This window comes from Pseudophryne corroboree, chromosome 3 (genome assembly GCF_028390025.1).
Source record: "Pseudophryne corroboree isolate aPseCor3 chromosome 3, aPseCor3.hap2, whole genome shotgun sequence".
Taxonomy (NCBI): Eukaryota; Metazoa; Chordata; class Amphibia; order Anura; family Myobatrachidae; genus Pseudophryne; species Pseudophryne corroboree.
Genome location: NC_086446.1, coordinates 752,650 through 775,376, shown reverse-complemented (window position 1 = coordinate 775,376; position 22,727 = coordinate 752,650). Strand labels below are relative to the sequence as shown.

Here is a 22,727-nt window from a genome sequence, read left to right as displayed (position 1 = left end):
CTTGTAAAACTTAGCAAACGTGTTCGACCCAGACCAAGTAGCCGCTCGGCAAAGCTGAGACACCCCGGAGAGCCGCCCAGGAAGAACCCACTTTACGAGTGGAGTGGGCCTTAACATATTTTGGACACGGCAATCCTGCCGTAGAACATGCATGCTGGATGGTGAACCTGATCCAGCGAGAAATATTCTGCTTAGTAGCAGGACACCCAATTTTCTTGGGATCATACAGGACAAACAGAGAGTCCGACTTTCTGTGACGAGCAGACCTCTTCACATAGATCTTCAAAGCCCTCACAACATCTAAGGCCTTTGAAGCAATTGAGGAGTCAGTAGCCACTGGCACCACAATAGGTTGGTTGATATGAAAAGCCAACACAACCTTAGGAAGGAACTGTTGACGTGTCCTGAGTTCCACCCTAGGTACTTTTACAGGACAAAGCCCCCAAATCAGACACATGTTGCACAGAAGCTAATGCCAACAAAATGACAGCCTTCCACGTGAGAAACTTGACCTCAACCTCCTGTAGAGGCTCAAACCACTTTGATTGCAGAAAATGCAACACCATGTCCAAATCCCAGGGTGCCGTCGGCGCCACACAGGGAGGCTGGATGTGCAGAACCCCTTCAAAAAGATCTGAACCTCAGAGAGGGCAGCCAATTGTTTCTGGAAGAAAATGGATAAAGCCGAAATCTGTACCTTGAGGGATCCCAATCTCAGGCTCATATCCACTCCTGCTTGCAGGAATAGGAGAAACCGTCCAAGAAGAAACTCTACCGCAGGAAACTTCATGGATTCACACCAAGACACATATTTTTTCCAAATGCGATGGTAATGTTTAAACGTTACCCCCTTCCTAGCCTGTATCAGGGTAGGAATAACTGCAATCGGAATACCCTTTCGAGCTAAGATCTGGCGCTCAACCGCCATGCCGTCAAACGTAGCCGTGGTAAGTCCTGATAAGCGAACGGCCCCTGTATTAGAAGATACTCCTGAAGAGGCAGAGGCCCTGGATCTTCCAGCAGTAGATCCAGCAGATCCACATACCAAGCCATCCTTGGCCAGTCTGGAGCAATGAGGATTGCCAGAACCTTTGTTCTTCTTACAAGCTGTAGAACTCTTGGAATGAGAGGAAGTGGAGGGAACACATACACTGGCGGGAATACCCACGGTGTTACTAGTGCGTCCACTGCCACTGCTTGTGGGTCTCTCGACCTGGAACAGTACCTCTGCAGCTTCTTGTTGAGGCAGGAGGCCATCATGTCTATGTGGGGAACCCCCCACCAACCGGATACCTCCTCGAACACCTCCGGGTGGAAGTCCCATTGCCCTGGATGGAGATTGTGTCTGCAGAGGAAGTCTGCTTCCCAGTTGTCCACTCCCGGAATGAAGATTGCTGACATCGCCACCGCGTGTCTTTCTGCCCAGAGGAGGATTCTTTTCACCTCTGACATTGCAGCCCTGCTCTTCGTTCCGCCTTGTCGGTTTATGTAGGCCACGGTGGTCACATTGTCCGACTGCACCTGAACAGCCCGATCCTGTAGAAGGAGTGCTGCTTGCAGAAGGCCGTTGTACACGGCTCTTAGCTCCAGGATGTTTATTGGAAAGGATTCCGGACTTGACCACCTTCCTTGGAAGGTCTCCCATTGAGCGACCGCTCCCAAACCTCTGAGACTTGCATCCATGGTTAGAAGGATCCAGTCCTGAACCCCGAACCTTCGGTCCTCTGGAAGGTGAGGCAGTTGCAGCCACCAGAGGAGTGAAATCCTTGCTTTCGGCGACAGACGTATCCTCTGGTGCATATGTAGGTGAGATCCCGACCACTGGTCCGGGAGATCCAGTTGAAAGGACCAAGCATGAAACCTTCCGTACTGCAGAGCCTCGTATAAGGCAACCATCTTCCCCAGAAGGCAGACGCACTGATGAACCAATACCTGGGTAGGCTTCAAGACATCCCGGACCATTGACTGTACCAACGTTTTCTCCCCCGGGAGAAACACCCTCTGCACCTCCGTGTCGAGGATCATCCCCAAGAAAGAGAGCCTCCTTGTCGGCTCCAGATGAGACTTGGGAAGGTTCAGGATCCAACCGTGCTCCCAGAGCAGATGCGTCGTGAGATCAATGGACCTTAACAACTTCTCCCTGGATGATGCCTTGATCAGCAGGTTGTCCAGATATAGAATTATGTTCACCCCCTGCTTGCGGAGAACCATCATCTCTGCCATCACCTTGGTGAAGACCCACGGTGCTGTGGAGAGACCGAATGGTAGTGCTTGAAACTGATAGTGATCGACTAACAGTGCAAACCTGAGATAAGCCTGATGCGGCGACCAAATCGGAATGTGGAGGTATGCATCCTTGATGTCCAGGGACACCAGGAACTCCCCCTCTGCCAGACCTGAGATCACCACTCTCAGAGGCTCCATTTTGAACTTGAACTCCCTTAGAGAAGGGTTTAACAATTTAAAGTTCAAAATTGGCCTGACCGAACTATCCGGTTTCGGTACAACAAAAAGGTTCAAATAGTAACCCTTGTTCAGCTGATGAGGCGGAACTGGAACAATGACTTCTGACATTACCAACTTTTTTATGGCTTCCAGAAGGATTTCCCTGTCAGCCGGCAAGCCTGACCAGAATCGGTGAGGTGGAAGAGTTTGAAACTCCAGCCTATACCCCCGGTACACAATATCCAGTACCCAGGGATCTAGGCCGGATGACATCCAGACGTGGCTGAAATGTCGGAGTCTCGCTCCCTCCTGACCGACTTCCAGGCTGGGCGGTCCACCATCATGCTGAAGATTTTGAGGCACCAGAAGCAGGCTTCTGGTCCTGGGAACCTGCAGGTGCAGGTTTCTTGGATTTGGCTCGACCACCTCTAAAGAAGGTGTGAGAGGCTTTGTTCTTTCTAGTACTAGCGGGTCGAAAGGACTGTGACGTAAGGTTTCTTCGTAGCCGGTGCAGTGCAGCTGAGGGAAGAAAAGGAGACTTACCCGCGGTAGCCGTGGCAATCCACGCATCCAGCGCCTCCCCAAAAAGAGCCTGACCTGTATAGGGTAGGTTCTCCACACTTTTCCTGGATTCCGCGTCCACAGACCACTGGCGCAGCCAGAGACCCCTGTGAGCCGAGACGGACATGGCGGAGATCCCCGCAGCCATGGAACCCAGATCCTTCATGGATTCTACCAGGAACCCTGCAGAATCTTGTATGTTACGTAAAAACAAATCAACGTCACCTTTATCCATCATAGTCAAGTCCTCCTGCAGAGTGATTGACCACTTTGCTATTGCTTTTCAAATCCATGCACAGGCAACAGTGGGCCGCAGTATCACCCCCGTAGCCGTGTAAATGGATTTGAGCGTAGCATCAACCTAGCAATCTGCTGGGTCTTTCAACGCGGTGGATCCCGGGATAGGTAAGACCACCTGCTTTGACAGCATGGAGACAGACGCGTCAACTATAGGTGGGGTATCCCATTTTTTTTTCTATCATCCTCCGGGAAGGGAAAAGCAACCAGAACCCTTTTAGGGATCTGGAATTTTTTCTCCGGGTTTTCACAGGATTTTTCAAAGATAGCATTTAATTCCTTAGATGCAGGGAAGGTGAGTGGGTCTCTTTCTTACTATCCGTGAAAAAGGCCTCCTCAACCTGCTCAGGGGTTGTGTCAGCAATATTCAACACATCCTGAGGGAACAGGACCGGGCCATACAGCCATCGAGGACTGTAATACCTGAGTGGCAGTTTCAGTCCTAGCAACACGGTCAGAAATCTGAGAAATAGTCCCCCTAAGAGAGGCTAACCACTCCGGTTCCCTAGCTGGGTTCTGCGCTACAACAGTGCAATCCTAATTACATGGAATGGGATCTTCCTGAGAAGATAAATCCTCTGCAGCATATGAGACAGAGTCTCTAGACATGGCTGCTTGTACACCCCACACACCCCACATACACACAGGGTAAAGGGAAGACAGTTCCCCCTTCCCCCCCAAGAATGGCAGAGAGACGCAGAGATTGGAGCCAACCCACACACAGCGCATCACAGGTATAGGGAGACCCCAAACCAGCGCTGACTGTGTCCATTAATAGGTGACCCTGCCTATATACAGCCTCCCCCCCTTCTACCGTACAGATAGCTGGAGTTGCTCTGGAGGGACTGCTCTTCACAGGCAGCGTGGATGCAGACAGGAAAATGGCGCTGAACGCTGCTGGGTCCGCTCTGAGAAGCTCTGCCCCCGTAATGGCGCTGTCTTCCCGCACCTGAAGATTATACTGGCCAAAGGATTTTTGGTGCTGGCTGAGATCCAGGGACACCGACAGGCTGTGTGGCCAGTATAGGGTGTAGGCGTCGGCTCAGGGCGTCCCACACAACGCCGCACCAAGTGCTGCTGAGCCCCGGAGCGCAGTTATTACTGCGCTCCCTACCCTGTTGCCGCCATCTTCACATCGGCTCCACGCTTGCCAGGGGCCGATGACTTTTCAGCTCTGTAAGGGGTTGGCGGCATGCTGCTGGGGCGAGCGTTCCCCTGCGGCTGGGAGCGATCTATCCCCTCTGGAGCTCAGTGTCCAGTCAGTGGAGACAGTGGCTCAGACCCCGCAGGGCGGACACTTCTCCTCCCCTCAGTCCCTCGATGCAGGGAGGTTGTTGCCAGCAACCTCCCTGTAAAAAAATAAAATCTAAAAAAACTTTTACTAAAGAAGCTCAGTAGAGCTCCCCTAGCTGTGACCGACTCCTCCGGGCACATTTTCTAAACTGGGTCTGGTGGGGGGGCGTGGAGGGAGGAGTCAGCCCACACTGTTGGACTCTTGCGGTGCCGGTTGCTTCTGGTGGGCCCGTCTATGCCCCATGGTACTAATATGGACCCCAGCATCCTCTAGAACGTAAGAGAAAAGTCGTTTAAATACAGACCGGCGTGTGCTAATAGAGACACTCTCAGGGCATGTAATACCATAGGCAGAGGTAATGCTAGCACACAGTATGGCTGCTGGAGACACACAGTGACATGATGTGATGAGAGCAGGAGTATAATAGGGGCTGATGGCTCCTGATGTATGAGATACACCAGAGAGTGTGGGGAGGAGACTGGTCAGATCTCTGGGCTGGTAACACACAGTGACATGATGTGAGAGGAGAGCAGGAGTATAATAGGGGCTGATGGCTCCTGATGTATGAGATACACCAGAGAGTGTGGGGAGGAGACTGGTCAGATCTCTGGGCTGGTATCACACAGTGACATGATGTGAGGGGGAGAGCAGGAGTATAATAGGGGCTGATGGCTCCTGATGTTTGAGATACACCAGATAGTGTGGGGAGGAGACTGGTCAGATCTCTGGGCTGGTAACACATAGTGACATGATGTAAGCAGGGAGCAGGAGTATAATAGGGGCTGATGGCTCCTGATGTATGAGATACACCAGAGAGTGTGGGGAGGAGACTGGTCAGATCTCTGGGCTGGTAACAGACAGTGACATGATGTGAGGGGGAGAGCAGGAGTATAATAGGGGCTGATGGCTCCTGATGTTTGAGATACACCAGATAGTGTGGGGAGGAGACTGGTCAGATCTCTGGGCTGGTAACACACAGTGACATGATGTGAGGGGGAGAGCAGGAGTATAATAGGGGCTGATGGCTCCTGATGTATGAGATACACCAGAGAGTGTGGGGAGGAGACTGGTCAGATTTCTGGGCTGGTGACACACAGTGACATGATGTGAGGGGGGGAGCAGGAGTATAATAGGGGCTGATGGCTCCTGATGTAGGAGATACACCAGAGAGTGTGGGGAGGAGACTGGTCAGATCTCTGGGCTGGTGACACACAGTGACATGATGTGAGGGGGAGAGCAGGAGTATAATAGGGGCTGATGGCTCCTGATGTATGAGATACACCAGAGAGTGTGGGGAGGAAACTCAGATCTCTGGGCTGGTAACACACAGTGACATGATGTGAGGGGGAGAGCAGGAGTATAATAGGGGCTGATGGCTCCTGATGTATGAGATACACCAGAGAGTGTGGGGAGGATACTGGTCAGATCTCTGGGCTGGTAACACAGTGACATGATGTGAGGGGGAGAGCAGGAGTATAATAGGGGCTGATGGCTCCTGATATATGAGATACACCAAAGAGTGTGGGGAGGAGACTGGTCAGATCTCTGGGCTGGTAACACACAGTGACATGATGTGAGGGGGAGAGCAGGAGTATAATAGGGGCTGATGGCTCCTGACTTCCCACTGGGAAATACATATTCCTCATTAGTTTGTACTGACAGAGGAGGGTGTAGGATAAGAGATTGCTGTAGTGACTGAGCAAGGAGAATATATGACTCTTTTCTGTAATAATTGTTTATTACTCACCTGTGCTGATATCAGTAGGGATCTCCTCCTCCTTACACTGCTGATCACCTCTCACATGCATCTCTTCTCCTCCCTCTGTATCTTCTGCCTTTATAACAGTCACATACGTCTCTTCTTCTCCCTCTATATCTTCTGCCTTCATATCAGTCACATACGTCTCTTCTTCTCTGCCTATATCTTCTTCCTTTATATCAGTCACATACGTCTCTTCTTCTCCCTCTATATCATCTGCCTTTATATCAGTCACATACTTCGCTTCTTCTTCCTCTATATCTTCTGCCTTCATATCAGTCACATACGTCTCTTCTTCTCCCTCTATATCGTCTGCCTTTATATCAGTCACATACGTCTCTTCTTCTCCCTCTATATCTTCTGCCTTCATATCAGTCACATACGTCTCTTCTTCTCTGCCTATATCTTCTTCCTTTATATCAGTCACATACTTCGCTTCTTCTTCCTCTATATCATCTGCCTTCATATCAGTCACATACGTCTCTTCTTCTCCCTCTATATCATCTGCCTTTATATCAGTCACATACTTCGCTTCTTCTCCCTCTATATCTTCTGCCTTTATATCAGTCACATATGTCTCTTTTTCTCCCTCTATATCTTCTGCCTTTATATCAGTCACATACTTCGCTTCTTCTCCCTCTATATCTTCTGCCTTTATATCAGTCACATATGTCTCTTCTTCTCCCTCTGTATCTTCTGTTTTAATATCAGTCACATACGTCTCTTCTTCTCCCTCTATATCTTCTGCCTTTATATCAGTCACATACATCTCTTCTTCTCCCTCTATATCTTCTGCCTTTATATCAGCCACATACGTCGCTTCTTGTCCCTCTATATCTTCTGCCTTTATATCAATCACAGCCGTCTCTTCTTCTCCCTCTATATCTTCTGCCTTTATATCAGTCACATACGTCTCTTCTTCTCCCTCTATATCTTCTGCCTTTATATCAGTCACATACGTCTCTTCTTCTCCCTCTGTATCTTCTGTTTTAATATCAGATAGACGTTCTACCTAAAAAAAAAAATAGGATTTTAATACCTACCGGTAAATCCTTTTCTATGAGTCCATAGAGGATGCTGGGGACACCAAAAGAACTAAGGGGTATAGATGGGATCCGCAGGAGACATTGGCACTTTAAAACTTTCAAAGGGGTGTGACCTGGCTCCTCCCTCTATATCCCTGTCCAGACTCAGTTTGGAACTGTGCCCAGAGAGACGGACATTTCGAGGAAAGGAATTTACAACAACAAGGTGAGCATAATACCAGCTCACGCCATAAACTTGCCGTATAACATGGCATTCAACTGAACACGTCAACATACATGAACCAAAAAAGTTCAGCGACTAGCTGAAGAACTCCAACACAACCTGTGTGCAACCAAAACTAAACTGCAGATACAATACGCACTGGGACGGGCGCCCAGCATCCTCTACGGACTCATAGAAAAGGATTTACCGGTAGGTATTAAAATCCTATTCTCTATTTCATCCTAGAGGATGCGGGGAACACCAAAATAAACAATGGGTTATACCAAAGCTCTATAGCGGGCGGGAGAGTGCAGATGACTCTGCAGCACCGAATTACCAAACTTAAGGTCCTCATCGGCCAAGGTATCAAACTTGTAAAACTTAGCAAACGTGTTTGACCCCACCAAGTAGCAGCTCGGCAAAGCTGTAAAGCTGAGACACCCCGGGCAGCCGCCCAGGATGAGCCCAATTTCCTAGTGGAGTGGGCCTTAACCGAATTAGGCAATCCTGCCGTAAAAAATGAGCCCGCTGAATAGTTTGACATATCCAGCGGGCAATGGTATGCTTAGAAGCAGGACACCCAATCTTATTGGGAGCATATAGGACCAACAGAGCCTCTGTTTTCCTAATAGGAGCCGTCCTGGCGACATAAATCTTCAAGGCTCTGAGCACATCCAGAGACCTAGACTCAGCCAAACAGCCAGTAGCCACTGTCATCACAATAGGCTGGTTGATATGAAAAGAGGAAACCACCTTTGGCAGGAATTGTTGCCGAGTCCTCAATTCTGCTCTATCCTCATGGAAAATCAAATAAGGGCTCTTGTGAGACAAGGCCGCCAACTCAGACACCTGCCTAGCGGATAAAATGACCACTTTCCAAGTGAGGAATTTCAACTCCAACTTGCGTACCAATGTGATTGAAGGAACGTTAACACCACGTTAAGGTCCCAAGGTGCCACGGGAGGCACAAAGGGAGGTTGAATGTGCAACACCCCTTTTACAAAAGTCTGGACCTCAGGAAGTGAGGCCAACTGTTTCTGAAAGAAAATTGACAATGCAGAAATCTGCACCTTTATGGAGCCTAATTTCAGGCCCGCATCAACTCCATTTTGTAGAAAATGGAGAAAACGTCCAAGGTCAAATTTCGCCACTGGACCTTTCTTGGACTCGCACCAGGAAATATATTTCCTCCAAATACGGTGATAGTGCTTCGACGTTACACCCTTCCTAGCAAGGATCAGGGTAGGTATGACTTTATCGGGAATACCCTTTTTAGCTAAAATCTGGCGTTCAATCGCCATACCATCAAACGTAGCCGCTGTAAGTCGTGATAGATGAACGGCCCCTGCTGTAGCAGGTCCTCGCGAAGAGGAAGAGACCAAGCCTCTTCTATTAGTAATGCCCGAAGATCCGGGTACCAAATTCTCCTTGGCCAGTCTGGAACCACAAGGAGTGCTGGAACCTTTCTTCTTTTCAAGATCCTCAGAACCTTTGGTATGAGAGGAAGCGGAGGGAATATGTACACCAACGGAAACACCCATGGTGTCGCCAGTGCATCCACTGCCGCAGCCTGAGGGTCCCTGGACCTGGAACAATACCTCAGAAGTTTCTTGTTGAGGAGAGATGCCATCATGTCTATATGGGGAACCCCCCCAAAGACTTGTCATTTGTGTGAAGACCTCTTGGTGGAGGCCCCACTCCCCTGGATGGAGATCGTGTCTGCTGAGGAAGTCTGCTTCCCAGTTGTCCACTCCTGGAAGGAACACGGCCGACAGAGCGGCTGTGTGTTTTTCCGCCCAGCGGAGAATCTTTGTGGTTTCTGCCATTGCTGCTCTGCTTTTTGTACCGCCCTGTCGGTTTATGTACGCTACAGCCGTGACATTGTCCGATTGGATTAGGACAGGCAGATTTTGAAGAATACGTTTCGCTTGTAGAAGGCCGTTGTAAATGGCCCTCAACTACAGAACGTTTATGTGAAGATAAGTTTCCTGATTTGGCCATCTTCCTTGGAAGTTTTCCCCCTGTGTGACTGCTCCCCAACCTTGGAGACTTGCATCCGTGGTTACTAGGATCCAGTCCTGGATCCCGAACCTGCGTCCCTCCAAGAGGTGAGAGCTTTGGAGCCATTTAGGAGTGATATTCTGGTGTGTGGAGACAAAACTATTCTCCGGTGCATATGAAGGTGAGACCCTGCCCACTTGTCCAACTGAAATACTCTGGCATGGAACCTCCCAAACTGGAGGGCCTCGTATGCCGCCACCTTTTATCCCAGCAACCGAATGCACCGATGGATAGAGACCGTTGCTGGTTTCAGGATGAGTTATAGCAAACTCTGAATTTCCAGAGCTTTCTCCATGGGAAGGAACACTCGCTGCTGGTCCGTGTCCAGTATCATACCCAAGAACGCCAACCGCGTCGTCAGGACCGACTGTGATTTTGGCAAGTTTAGGAGTCAACCATGCTGTTGAAGGATCGCCAGGGACAGTGAATTATCCTGTAGCAACCGGTCCTGGGATCTCACTTTTATCAGGAGATCGTCCAAGTACGGGATAATTGTGACTCCTTGCTTGCGAAGGAGAACCATCATTTCCACCATCACTTTGGTGAAAATCCTCGGAGCCGTGGACAGGCCAAACGGCAACGTCTGAAATTGGTAATGACAGTCCTGGATTGCAAATCTTAGGTAACTTTGATGAGGGGGATAGATGGGGACATGTAGGTATGCATCCTTTATGTCCAATGACACCATAAAGTCTCCCTCCTCTAGACTGGAGATCACCGCTCTGAGAGACTCCCTCTTGAATTTGAATTTCTTCAGGTAGAAATTGAGAGATTTTAGATTTAGGATAGGTCTGACCAAGCCATACGGCTTCGGTACCACAAACAGGCTTGAATAAAACCCCTTCCCCCTGTTGTGCCAGGGGGACCGGGACCATCACCTGATTGTGACAGTATTTTTGTATCGCTCCACAGACGAGAGCCCTGTCTGGAAGCGAAACTGGTAAGGTTGATTTGAAAAACCGTCGAGGGGGAACGTCTTGAAACTCCAGTTTGTACACTTGGGACACAATTTGCAAAACCCAAGGGTCGAGGCCCGAGCGAGCCCAGACCTGACTGAAGAGCTTTAGACGTGCCCCCACCGGCGTGGTCTCCTGTTGGGGAGACCTGGCGTCATGCGGTGGAAGTGGCAGAAGCCGGGGAGGACTTCTGCTCCTGGGAACCCGAGGAGGCGGGTGTTCTCTTACCTCTTTCCATACCTCTGGTAGCAAGGAGGGAATTACCACGGCCTCTCCTATGTTTATTGGGCCGAAAGGACTGCATTTGATAGTGGGGTGTCTTCTTTTGTTGCGTAGGAACATAAGGCAGAAAAGACGACATACCCACAGTGGCCGTAGACACCAGATCAGTCAGGCCTTCCCCAAATAGCTCACCACCTTTGTAAGGAAGAGACTCCATATTTCTCTTGGAGTCAGCATCAGCATTCCACTGGTGAGTCCAAAGCGCTCGCCTAGCTGCTACCGACATAGCATTGGCTTTAGCACACAGAAGGCCAGAATCTCTTGCAGTCTCCTTTAAGTACGCAGCCGCGTCTCTGATATAACCAAGCGTCACTAGGATGCTATCTTTATCAAGCGTATCTAAGTCAGAAGATAAACTGTCTGCCCACTTTTCAATAGCGCTACTTACCCACGCTGAGGCAATGATAGGCCTTAGCTGTGTACCTGTGGTTGTGTAAATAGCTTTTACGGTAGCCTCCTGCTTATGATCGGACGGTTCTTTAAGGTCCTTTGACTGAGAGGCCGGGAGAGCTACCTGTTTAGATAAGCGCGCTAGGGCTTTGTCTACTGTGGGGGCAGTCTCCCATTTTTCCCTATCAGCAAGGGGAAAGGGGTACGCCACCGTGATCCGTTTAGGAACCTGAAATTTCTTATCAGGGCATTCCCAGATTTTATCAAAGAGAGCGTTCAGTTCAAAAGAAAGTGGGAATATAACGAACCGCTTCTTTTCTTTATACATAAGGAACCTTGTTTCAGGAGTAATAGGCTCCTCTGTGACATGTAAAATGTCCTTCACTGCAACAATCATATACTGAATACTCTTTGCTAATTTTGGATCTAATCTAGAATCAGCATAGTCGACATTGGTATCAGAGTCCGTGTCGGTGCCTGTGTCAACTAACTGGTCACTACCACGTTTGTGCGACCCTGAGGGGTCTTGGGCCTGCAATAAAGCGTCCTCCACAGATCTCTTCCACGCTAGGTTTTGAGATTCCGTCTGTTCAAACTTCTGATTAAAAAGGGAGACATTAGCATTCAAAGTAGTCAACCAATCAGCAATCGGCGGTGCCGACAGGGCCACCCCCATAATACTTGGTGTCCCTAACATATTATCCCCCTGAGAGGAATAATCTGCCTCAGACATGTCGCCTATAGGGGACAGATACACAAATATAAGCCTGTAGAGAACAGAGGGAAATAGCCAGCTCACACCCCAGCGCTAAATCACAGGTCTGTAAACACCCGTGAGTGCCTGAGAGCTGCAGCACTGTTATATATATTAATAAATGTGCCCCCCCCCCTTGTTTTTTAGCCCCCTGGTACTTGCTAAGCAGGAGAAAGGACCAGCGTGGTTGCGGCTTGAGGAGGGAGGAAATGGCGCAGAGTATAGTGAGCACGAAGCCCCGCCCCCGTAATGGCGCGCTACTGTCTTGCTTTATTTAGTAATTTATTTATCCTGGCGGGGGTTAGGACAGTGCCCCAGGCACTTAATGTCCCCTCTGGCCCGTATAGTGAGGTATATGCTCCCCAGGGCGCGGCCCCCCCCACGCCCTGCACCCAGCGGTGGTGTCTGTGTGGGAGCATGGCGCGCACTGTGCTTTCCTCGCTGTGCGGTACCTCCGAATGCCGTCAGTGTGAAGAGAAGTCTTCTTCTTCTACTCACCTGTCTTCTGACTTCTGGCTCTGAAAGGGGGTGACGGCAGGCTGTGGAAGCGAGCATCCGAGCGTACCCGCCGTTCATCTCCCTTCAAGTGCAGGAAGCATCCCGTCAGCAGAAGCAGAGCCCTGTAACTCATCAGAATTGGGTCTAACTTCTCTCCCCTCAGTCCCACGAAGCAGGGAGGCTGCTGCCAGCAGTGCTCCCTGAAAATAAAAACCTAACATAAAGTCTTTTCAGAGAAACTCAGTAGCGCTCCCCGAGTGCATCCAGTCTGCCTGGGCACAATTCTAAAACTGAGTCTGGGGTGGGATATAAAGGGAGGAGCCAGGTCACGCCCCTTTGAAAGTCTTAAAGTGCCCATGTCTCCTGCGGATCCCGTCTATACCCCTTGGTTCTTTTGGTGTCCCCAGCATCCTCTAGGACGAACTAAAAATAGGATTTTAATACCTACCGGTAAATCCTTTTCTCCTAGTCCGTAGAGGATGCTGGGGTCCACTTCGGTACCAAGGGGTATAGACGGTTCTGCAGGAGCCATGGGCACTTTAAGACTTTTCAAATGGTGTGAACTGGCTCCTCCCTCTATGCCCCTCCTCCAGACCTCAGTATAGGAACTGTGCCCAGGGAGACGGACATTTCGAGGAAAGGATTTACTTTTAAGTTAATGGTGACTTATTGTGTAACTACAAAATTAACAACTGCAGGTAAAGTACGCACTGGGTCGGGTGACCAGCATCCTCTACGGACTAGGAGAAAAGGATTTACTGGTAGGTATTAAAATCCTACTTTCTCATACGTCCTAGAGGATGCTGGGGTCCACTTCAGTACCATGGGGTTATACCAAAGTTCCAGTACGGGCGGGAGAGTGCGGATGACCCTGCAGCACCGATTGACCAAACTTGAGGTCCTCATCGGCCAAGGTATCAAACTTGTACATTTTAGCAAACGTGTTTGACCCTAACCAAGTATCCGCTTGGCAATGTTGTAATGTCGAGACCCCCCGGGCAGCCGCCCAGGACGAGCCCACCTAGTAGAATGGGCATTTACCGACATCGGTATCGGGAATCCTGCCGTGGAATGAGCGTGCTGAATCGTTCCTCTGGTCCAGCGCGCAAAAGTCTGCTTAGAAGCAGGACCCCTATCTTGTTGGGAGCATACAGGAACAACAGAGTCTCTGTTTTCCATAACCTAGCTGTTCTAGCGACATAAATCTTCAAAGCTCTAACCACATCTAGAGACTTTGACTCAGTGAACGTGTCAGTAACTACTGGCACCACAATAGGTTGGTTTATGTGGAAAGAAGAAAGCCACCTTTGGAAGAAATTGCTGGCGAGTTCTCAACTCTGCCCTATCTTCATGGGAGATCAGGTAAGGGCTCTTGTGAGACAAGGCCCCCAACTCAGACACCCACGTTGCGAATGCCAAGGCCAAAAGCATCACCACTTTCCAAGTGAGAAACTTCAACTCTATCTCCTGTAGAGGTTCAAACCAATTTGATTGAAGGAACTTCAATACCACAGTAAGGTCCCATGGTGCCACAGGAGGCACAAATGGAGGCTGGATGTGCAGAACCCCTTTCACGAACGTCTGAACTTCTGGAAGGGAGGCCAATTGTTTTTGAAAGAAAACTGATAAAGCCGAAATCTGGACTTTGATTGACACCAATCTAAGGCCCGCATCCACACCAGCCTGCAGAAAATGGAGAAAACATCCTAACTCAACTCTTCCGTAGGAGCCTTCTTGGATTCACACCAAGATACATATTTTCTCCAAATACGGTGGTAATGTTTAGACGTTACTCCTTTCCTGGCCTGAATAAGAGTGGGGATGACTCCTTTGGGAATACCCTTTCGGGCTAGGATCCGGTGGTCAACAGCCCTGCCATCAAACGTAGCCGCAGTAAGCCTTTATACACGCACGGCCCCAGCTACAGCAGGTCCTTGCGAAGAGGAAAAGGAACTCCTGAAGATCTGGATACCAAGCCCTCCCTGGCCAGTCTGGTGCAATGAGGATTGCTCGAACCCTTGTTCTTCTTATGATTTTGAGAACTTTTGATATTATTGGAAATGGAGGGAAGACATATATCGACCGAAACACCCACTGGGTCACCAGTGCATCCACTGCTATTGCTTGAGGGTCTCTCGACCTGGAACAATATCTCTGAAGCTTCTTGTTGAGACGAGATGCCATCATGTCTACTTGAGGAATTCCCTAAAGACTTGTCACCTCTGCGAAGACTTCTTGGTGGAGGCCCCACTCTCCTGGATGGAGATCGTGTCTGCTGAGGAAGTCTGCTTCTCAGTTGTCGACTCCCACAATGAAACTTGCTGACAGAGCTCTTGCATGTCTTTCTGCCCAGAGGAGGATCTTTGTCACCTCTGCCATTGCCGCTCTGCTTTTCGTTCCGCCTTGACGGTTTATGTACGTGAATGCTGTTACATTGTTCGACTGGATCTGCACGGGTTGAGCTTGAAGAAGATGTACCGCTTGTAGAAGGCCGTTGTAAATGGCTCTCAATTCCAGCACGTTTATGTGAAGGCAGGTTTCCTGACTTGATCGTTTTCCTTGGAAACTTTCCCCCTGTGTGACAGCTCCCCAGCCTCGGAGATTTCCATCCGTGGTTACTAGGACCCAGTCCTGAATCCCGCACCTGCGTCCCTCTAGCAGGTGAGAACTGTGTAACCCCCACAGGAGCAAAATCCTGGCTTTGGAGGACAGGATTATTTTCCGGTGCATGTGTAGGTGGGACCCGGACCACTTGTCCAACAGGTCCCACTGGAATACTCTGGCATGGAATCGGCCAAACTGTATGGCCTCGTAGGCTGCTACCATTTTCCCCAACAACCGAAAGCATTGATAGTTTTAGAATATGTTTGACCATTCTCTGGATTTCCAGAGCCTTTTCTACTGGAAGAAATACCCTCTGTATGTCTGTGTCCAGTATTATGCTCAGAAAGGACAATCTTGTCGTCGTCCAATTGCGACTTTAGAAAATTTATGATCCAACCGTGTTGTTGGAGTATTGACAGGTAGAGTGCAATGTTCTGCACCAACCGTTCCCTGGGTCTCGCTTTTATCAGGAGATCGTCCAGTTAAGGAATTATATTGACGCCTTGTTGTCGAAGGAGGACCATCATCTCTGCCATCACCTTGGTGAATACCCTCGGTGCCGTGGAGAGTCCAAACGGCAACATCTAGAACTGGTAACGGCAATCCTGTACTGCGAATCTCAGATAAGCTTGGTGAGGAGGATAAATGGGAACATGTAATGTCTACTGACACCATGAAGTCCCCTTCCTCCAGACTGTAAATCACTGCTCTCAGAGATTCCATCTTCACTTGAACCTTTTCAGGTAGAGATTCAGATTTTTCAGGTTTAAATTTGGTCTGACCGAGCCGTCCGTCTTTGGAACTACGAAGAGGCTTGAATAAAACTCTTCTCCTTGCTGTGACAATGACCTGATCCTGATTGCGCAATGCAATGGTGGGCCTGAGCAGCGTACCATTGGCCACATAAATAGATTTTAACGCAGTCTCCAACTTGCAGTCTGCCGGCTCCATTAGTGAATCCGTCCCAGGCGCAGGGAGAATCACCTTTTAGATAACCTTGACAGGGTACTGTCTAACACGGGGGTGGGGGGGTGGGGGGGGGGGGGGGTGGGGGGGGGGTGACTCCCATCTTTTCCTGTCCTCTGCCGGGAAAGGATAAGCAACCTGAATCTTTTTGGGAATCTGAAATTTCTTTTCAGGGTTTACCCAAACTCACCCAAATAGAGTATTTAGCTCCTGAGAAAGAGAGAAAATAAGAATTTGCTTACCGATAATTCTATTTCTCGGAGTCCGTAGTGGATGCTGGGGTTCCTGAAAGGACCATGGGGAATAGCGGCTCCGCAGGAGACAGGGCACAAAAAGTAAAGCTTTTCCAGATCAGGTGGTGTGCACTGGCTCCTCCCCCTATGACCCTCCTCCAGACTCCAGTTAGGTACTGTGCCCGGACGAGCGTACACAATAAGGGAGGATTTTGAATCCCTGGTAAGACTCATACCAGCCACACCAATCACACTGTACAACCTGTGATCTGAACCCAGTTAACAGTATGATAACAGAGGAGCCTCTGAAAGATGGCTCACCGAATTAGTTAGCAATAACTATGTACAAGTATTGCAGATAATCCGCACTTGGGATGGGCGCCCAGCATCCACTACGGACTCCGAGAAATAGAATTATCGGTAAGCAAATTCTTATTTTCTCTATCGTCCTAGTGGATGCTGGGGTTCCTGAAAGGACCATGGGGATTATACCAAAGCTCCCAAAACGGGCGGGAGAGTGCGGATGACTCTGCAGCACCGAATGAGAGAATTCCATGTCCTCTTTTGCCAGGGTATCATATTTGTAGAAATTTACAAACGTGTTCTCCCCCGACCACGTAGCTGCTCGGCAGAGTTGTAATGCCGAGACCCCTCGGGCAGCCGCCCAAGATGAGCCCACCTTCCTTGTGGAATGGGCCTTAACAGATTTAGGCTGTGGCATGCCTGCCACAGAATGTGCAAGTTGAATTGTGCTACAAATCCAACGAGCAATCGACTGCTTAGAAGCAGGAGCACCCAGCTTGTTGGGTACATACAGGATAAACAGCAAGTCAGATTTCCTGACTCCAGCCGACCTGGAAACTATATTTTCAGGGCCCTGACAACATCCAGCAACTTGGAGTCCTCCAAGTCCCTAGTAACCGCAGGTACCACAATAAGCTGGTTCAGGTGAAACGCTGACACCACCTTAAGGAGAAACTGGGGACGAGTCCGCAGCTTTGCTCTGTCCGAATGGACAATCAGATATGGCTTTGTGAGACACAGCCGCCAATTCTGACACTCACCTGGCCGAGGCCAGGACCAACAACATGGTCACTTACCATGTGAGATATAACAAATCCACAGATTTGAGTTGTTTAAAACAATGTGATTTTAGGAATCCCAAAACTACATTGAGATCGCCCAGTGTCACTGGAGACATCGAAGGGGGTTGTAGTACTCCCTTAACAAACTTCTGGACTTCAGTAACTGAAGCCACTTTCTTTCTGGAAGAAAATCGACAGGCCGAAATTTTGAACCTTAATGGACCCCAATTTTAGGCCCATAGACACTCCTGTTTGCAGGAAATGTAGGAATTAACCTAGTTGAAATTCTTCCGTGGAGCCTTCCTGGCCTCACACTATGGAACATATATTTTCACCTAAGCGGTGATAATGTTGTGCGGTCACCTCCTTCCTGGCTCTGACCATGGTAGGGATGACCTCTTCCGGAATGCCTTTTTCCCTTAGGATCCGGCGTTCCCCCGCCCTGGCGTCAACGCAGCTGCGGTAAGTCTTGGAACAGACATGATTCTTGCTGAATCAAGATCCTTCCTAGTATCTCTTGAAGTTCCGGGTACCAAGTCCTTCTTGGCCAAACCGGAGCCACGAGTATAGTTCTTACTCCTCTTCTTCCTATCATTTTCCATACACTGGGTATGAAAAACAGAGGAGGGAACACATACACCGACTGGTACACCCACGGTGTTACCAGAGCGTCCCAGCTATTGCCTGAGGGTCTCTAGACCTGGCGCTTATGTGGGACGCCAGCATAACCACCTTTGGTCTTTCCCAATGGTTTACAATCATGTGGAAACTTCCAGATGAAGTTCACACTTTTCCGGGTGGAATTCATTCATGCTGAGGAAATCTTCCCAGTCGTCCACTCCCGGAATGAACACTGCTGACAGTGTTATCACATGATCTTTCGCCCAGCGAAGAATCCTTGCAGTCATTGCCCTCCTGCTTCTTGTGCCGCCCCGTCTGTTTACGTGGGCGACTGCCATGATGATGTCCTACTGGATCAGCACCGGTTGACTTTGAAGCAGAGGTCTTCCTAGGCTCAGAGCAGTGTAACTTGCCCTTAGCTCCAGTATATTCATGTGGAGAGAAATCTCCAGACTTGACCACACCTCCTTGGAAATTTCTTCCCTGTGTGGCTGCTCCCCAGCCCCTCAGGCTGGCATCTGTGGTCACCAGAACACAGTCCTGAAAGCTGAATGTGCTGCCCTCTAGAAGATGAGCACTCTGCAGCCCCCACAGAAAAAACACCCTTGTCCTTGGAGACAGGGTTATACGCTGATGCATCTGAAGATGCGATCCGGACCATTCGTCCAGCAAATCTCCCTGAAAAAGTTTTGCGTGAGATCTGCCGAATGGAATCGCTTCGTAAGAAGCCACCATTTTTCCCAGGCCTCCTGTGCATTAATGCACTGATACTTGGCCTGGTTTTAGGAGGTTTCTGACTAGGTCGGATAACTCCCTGGCTTTCCCCTCCAGGAGAAATACCTTTTTCTGGACTATGCCCAGAATCATTCCTAGGAACAGCAGACGTATCATCGGAAAAACAGCTGCGATTTTTGGAATATTTAGAATCCACTCGTGCTATCGTAGAACTACTTTAGATAGTTCTTTTCCGACCTCCAACTGTTCTCTGGAACTTGCCCCTTTCAGGATATCGTCCAAGTAAGGGATAATTAAGATGCCCTTTTCTTTGAAGAGAATCATCTTTTCGGCCATTACCTTGGTAAAGGCCCGGGGTGCCGTGGATAATTCAACGGCAACTTTTGAAACTGATATTGACAGTTCTGTATCACGAACCCGATGTACCCTTGTTGAGAAGGGCAAATTTGGACATGGAGGTAATCCTTGATGTCCAGGGACACCATATAGTCCCCTTCTTTCCGGTTCGCTATCACTGCTCTGAGTGACTCCATCTTGATTTGAACCTTTATGTAAGTGTTCAAAGATTTTAGATTTAGACTATGTCTCACCAAGCCGTCTGGCTTCAGTACCACAATATAGTGTGGAATACTAATACCCTTTTCCTTGTTGTAGGAGGGGTACTTTGATTATCACCTGCTGGAAATACAGCTTGTGAATTGTTTCCAATACTGCCTCCCTGTCGGAGGGAGCCATTGGTAACGCAGACTTCAGGAACCTGCGAGGAAAAGATGTCTCGACTCTCCAATCTGTACCCCTGGGATAATACTAGTACGATCCAGGGGTCAACTTGCGAGTGATCCCACTGCGCGTTGAGACTCTTGAGACTACACCCCCACCTAACCTGAGTCCGCTTACACGGCCCCAGCGTCATGCTGGGGACTTGGCAGACGCGGTGGAGGGCTTCCTTTCCTGGGAAGTGGCTGTCTGCTGCAGTCTACTTCCCTTTCCTCTATGTCTGGGCAGATATGACTGGCCTTTTGCCCGCTTGCCCTTATGGGAACGGAAGGATTTATGCTGAAAAGACGGTGTCTTTTTCTGCTGAGATGTAACTTGGGGTAAAAAGGTTGGATTTCCCAGCTGTTGCCGTGGTCCCCAGGTCCGTTGGACCGACCCCAAATAACTCTTTCCCTTTATACGGCCATACTTCCACGTGCCGTATGGGATCTGTATCACCTGACCACTGTCGTGTCCATGACATCTTCTGGGAGGTATGGACAACGCACTTATCTTGATGCCAGAGTGCACATATCCCTCTGTGCATCTCGCATACATAAATATATAATGCATCCTATTAAATGCTCTATATCAATCAAATATTTTCAGTCAGGGAAACCGACCAAGCCAACCCAGCACTGCATCTCCAGGCTGATGGCGATCGCTGGTCGCAGTATAACCACCTTATGTGTGTATATACTTTTTAGGATATTTTTCCAGCTGCCTATCAGCTGGCTCCTTGAGGGCGGCCGTATCTGGAGACGGTAACGCCACTTGATAAGCGTGTGAGCGCCTTATTCACCCTAAGGGGTGTTTCCCAACGCGCCCTAACTTCTGGCGGGAAAGGGTATAACGCCAATATTTGCTATCGGGGTAAACCCACGCATCATCACACACTTCATTTTATTTTATCTGATTCAGGAAAAACTACAGGTAGTTTTCACTCCCACATAATACCCTTTTTTGTGGTACTTGTAGTATCAGAAATATGTAACACCTCCTTCATTGCCCTTAACGTGTGGCCCTAATAAGGAATACGTTTGTTTATTCACCGTCGACACTGGATTCAGTGTCGGTGTCTGTGTCTGTGTCGACCGACTGAGGTAAATGGGCGTTTTTAAAGCCCCTGACGGTGTTTCTGAGACGCCTGGACCGGTACTAATTGTTTGTCGGCCGTCTCATGTCGTCAACCGACCTTGCAGCGTGTTGACATTCTCACGTAATTCCCTAAATAAGCCATCCATACCGGTGTCGACTCCCTAGAGAGTGACATCACCATCATAGGCAATTGCTCCGCCTCCTCCAACATCGTCCTCATACATGTCGACACACACGTACCGACACACAGCACACACACACCGGGAATGCTCTGACAGAGGACAGGACCCCACTAGCCCTTTGGAGAGACAGAGGGAGAGTTTGCCAGCACACACCAAAAAAACGCTATAATTACATAGGGACAACCTTATATAAGTGTTTCTCCCTTATAGCATCTTTAATATATTTATATCGCCAATTTAGTGCCCCCCCTCTCTGTTTAAACCCTGTTTCTGTAGTGCAGTGCAGGGGAGAGCCTGGGAGCCTTCTCTCCAGCCTTTCTGTGAGAGAAAATGGCGCTGTGTGCTGAGGAGATAGGCCCCGCCCCTTTTTCGGCGGGCTCGTCTCCCGCTATTTATTGTATTTAGGCAGGGGTTAAATATCTCCATATAGCCTCTGGGGGCTATATGTGAGGTATTTTTAGCCTTATATAGGTTTACATTTGCCTCCCAGGGCGCCCCCCCCCAGCGCCCTGCACCCTCAGTGACTGCCGTGTGAAGTGTGCTGAGAGGAAAATGGCGCACAGCTGCAGTGCTGTGCGCTACCTTTAGAAGACTGCAGGAGTCTTCAGCCGCCGATTCTGGACCTCTTCTTGCTTCAGCATCTGCGAGGGGGCCGGCGGCGCGGCTCCGGTGACTATCCAGGCTGTACCTGTGATCGTCCCTCTGGAGCTTCATGTCCAGTAGCCAAGAAGCCAATCCATCCTGCACGCAGGTGAGTTCACTTCTTCTCCCCTCTGTCCCTCGTTGCAGTGATCCTGTTGCCAGCAGGAATCACTGTAAAATAAAAAACCTAAGCTAAACTTCTCTAAGCAGCTCTTTATGAGAGCCACCTAGAATTGCACCCTTCTCGGCCGGGCACAAAAATCTAACTGGAGTCTGGAGGAGGGTCATAGGGGGAGGAGCCAGTGCACACCACCTGATCTGGAAAAGCTTTACTTTTTGTGCCCTGTCTCCTGCGGAGCCGCTATTCCCCATGGTCCTTTCAGGAACCCCAGCATCCACTAGGACGATAGAGAAAGTTACATTAATTTTCTTTTCTTTATAAAACTAAGCCGTCTTCTGAGGTACAGGAGGGGCTTCCATAACTTTTATAGCAACAATTGTGTATTGAATGCTTTTTGCCAAATTAGGATCTATTCCCCCTGGAATCACTATCATCGACACAGGGATCAGACTCCGTGTCCGTATCAGTATGTATTATTTGAGCAAATGGTCTCTTATGTGACCCAGAGGGGTCCCTTGTGGATGAAAAGGCAGAACCATAAAAAAGTCACATCTTCCACTGATTTTCTCCAGCTCTCTGCATGAGACTCAGACTTATCCAATCTCTTACTGATATGATGCACACGATCACGTAATTCTTTCACCCATTCAGGCTCATGGTGTGCCGGCAGCGCCACCACATTACAACTCTGGGTCCCTAAAATGGCTCCCTCAGGGGAGAGCTCCCTACCTCAGACAAGTCACACTCGTGTACAACCACACCACAGACACTCCGGGGCTTATAGGAGACAGACCCACAGTAAAATCTGTCAGAGGGACACAGATAGGAGCAGCCAGTTCACAACCCCAGCGCCAGTAACACAATGTCTGTGAAAACACAAAATGCCCACTCACATGCAGCACTTTTTATGATGTAAATACACACTATAAAGCACCAATTTCACTGTGCCCCCCGTTTTGCACCCTGATACTTGTATTCAGTAGTGGAGGACCAGCGTCGTCTCTGCAGCCTGAGGAGAGAGAGAAAATGGCGCTGAGCAGTGTGCTGGCTGACTGAGGAGGAAGCCCCGCCCCCGCAATTGCGCATCTCTCCTCAGCATTTATGAGGTAAATTTATTTACTCAGTAGAGCTCCTCAGAG

General features: G+C 49.3%; 1 protein-coding gene across 3 annotated transcripts in view; it reads right to left on the bottom strand.

Annotated features, from left to right (window-relative positions):
* LOC135054473 (zinc finger protein 420-like) overlaps positions 1–22,727 on the bottom strand; it is an 89,848-nt gene that overhangs the window by 19,465 nt on the left and 47,656 nt on the right. For all 3 annotated transcript variants that reach the window (XM_063957570.1, XM_063957569.1, XM_063957568.1), the window contains one exon: positions 6,345–7,368. In XM_063957570.1, the coding sequence (XP_063813640.1) occupies positions 6,345–7,368 (1,024 nt within the window). The remainder of the gene's footprint in view (positions 1–6,344; positions 7,369–22,727) is intronic.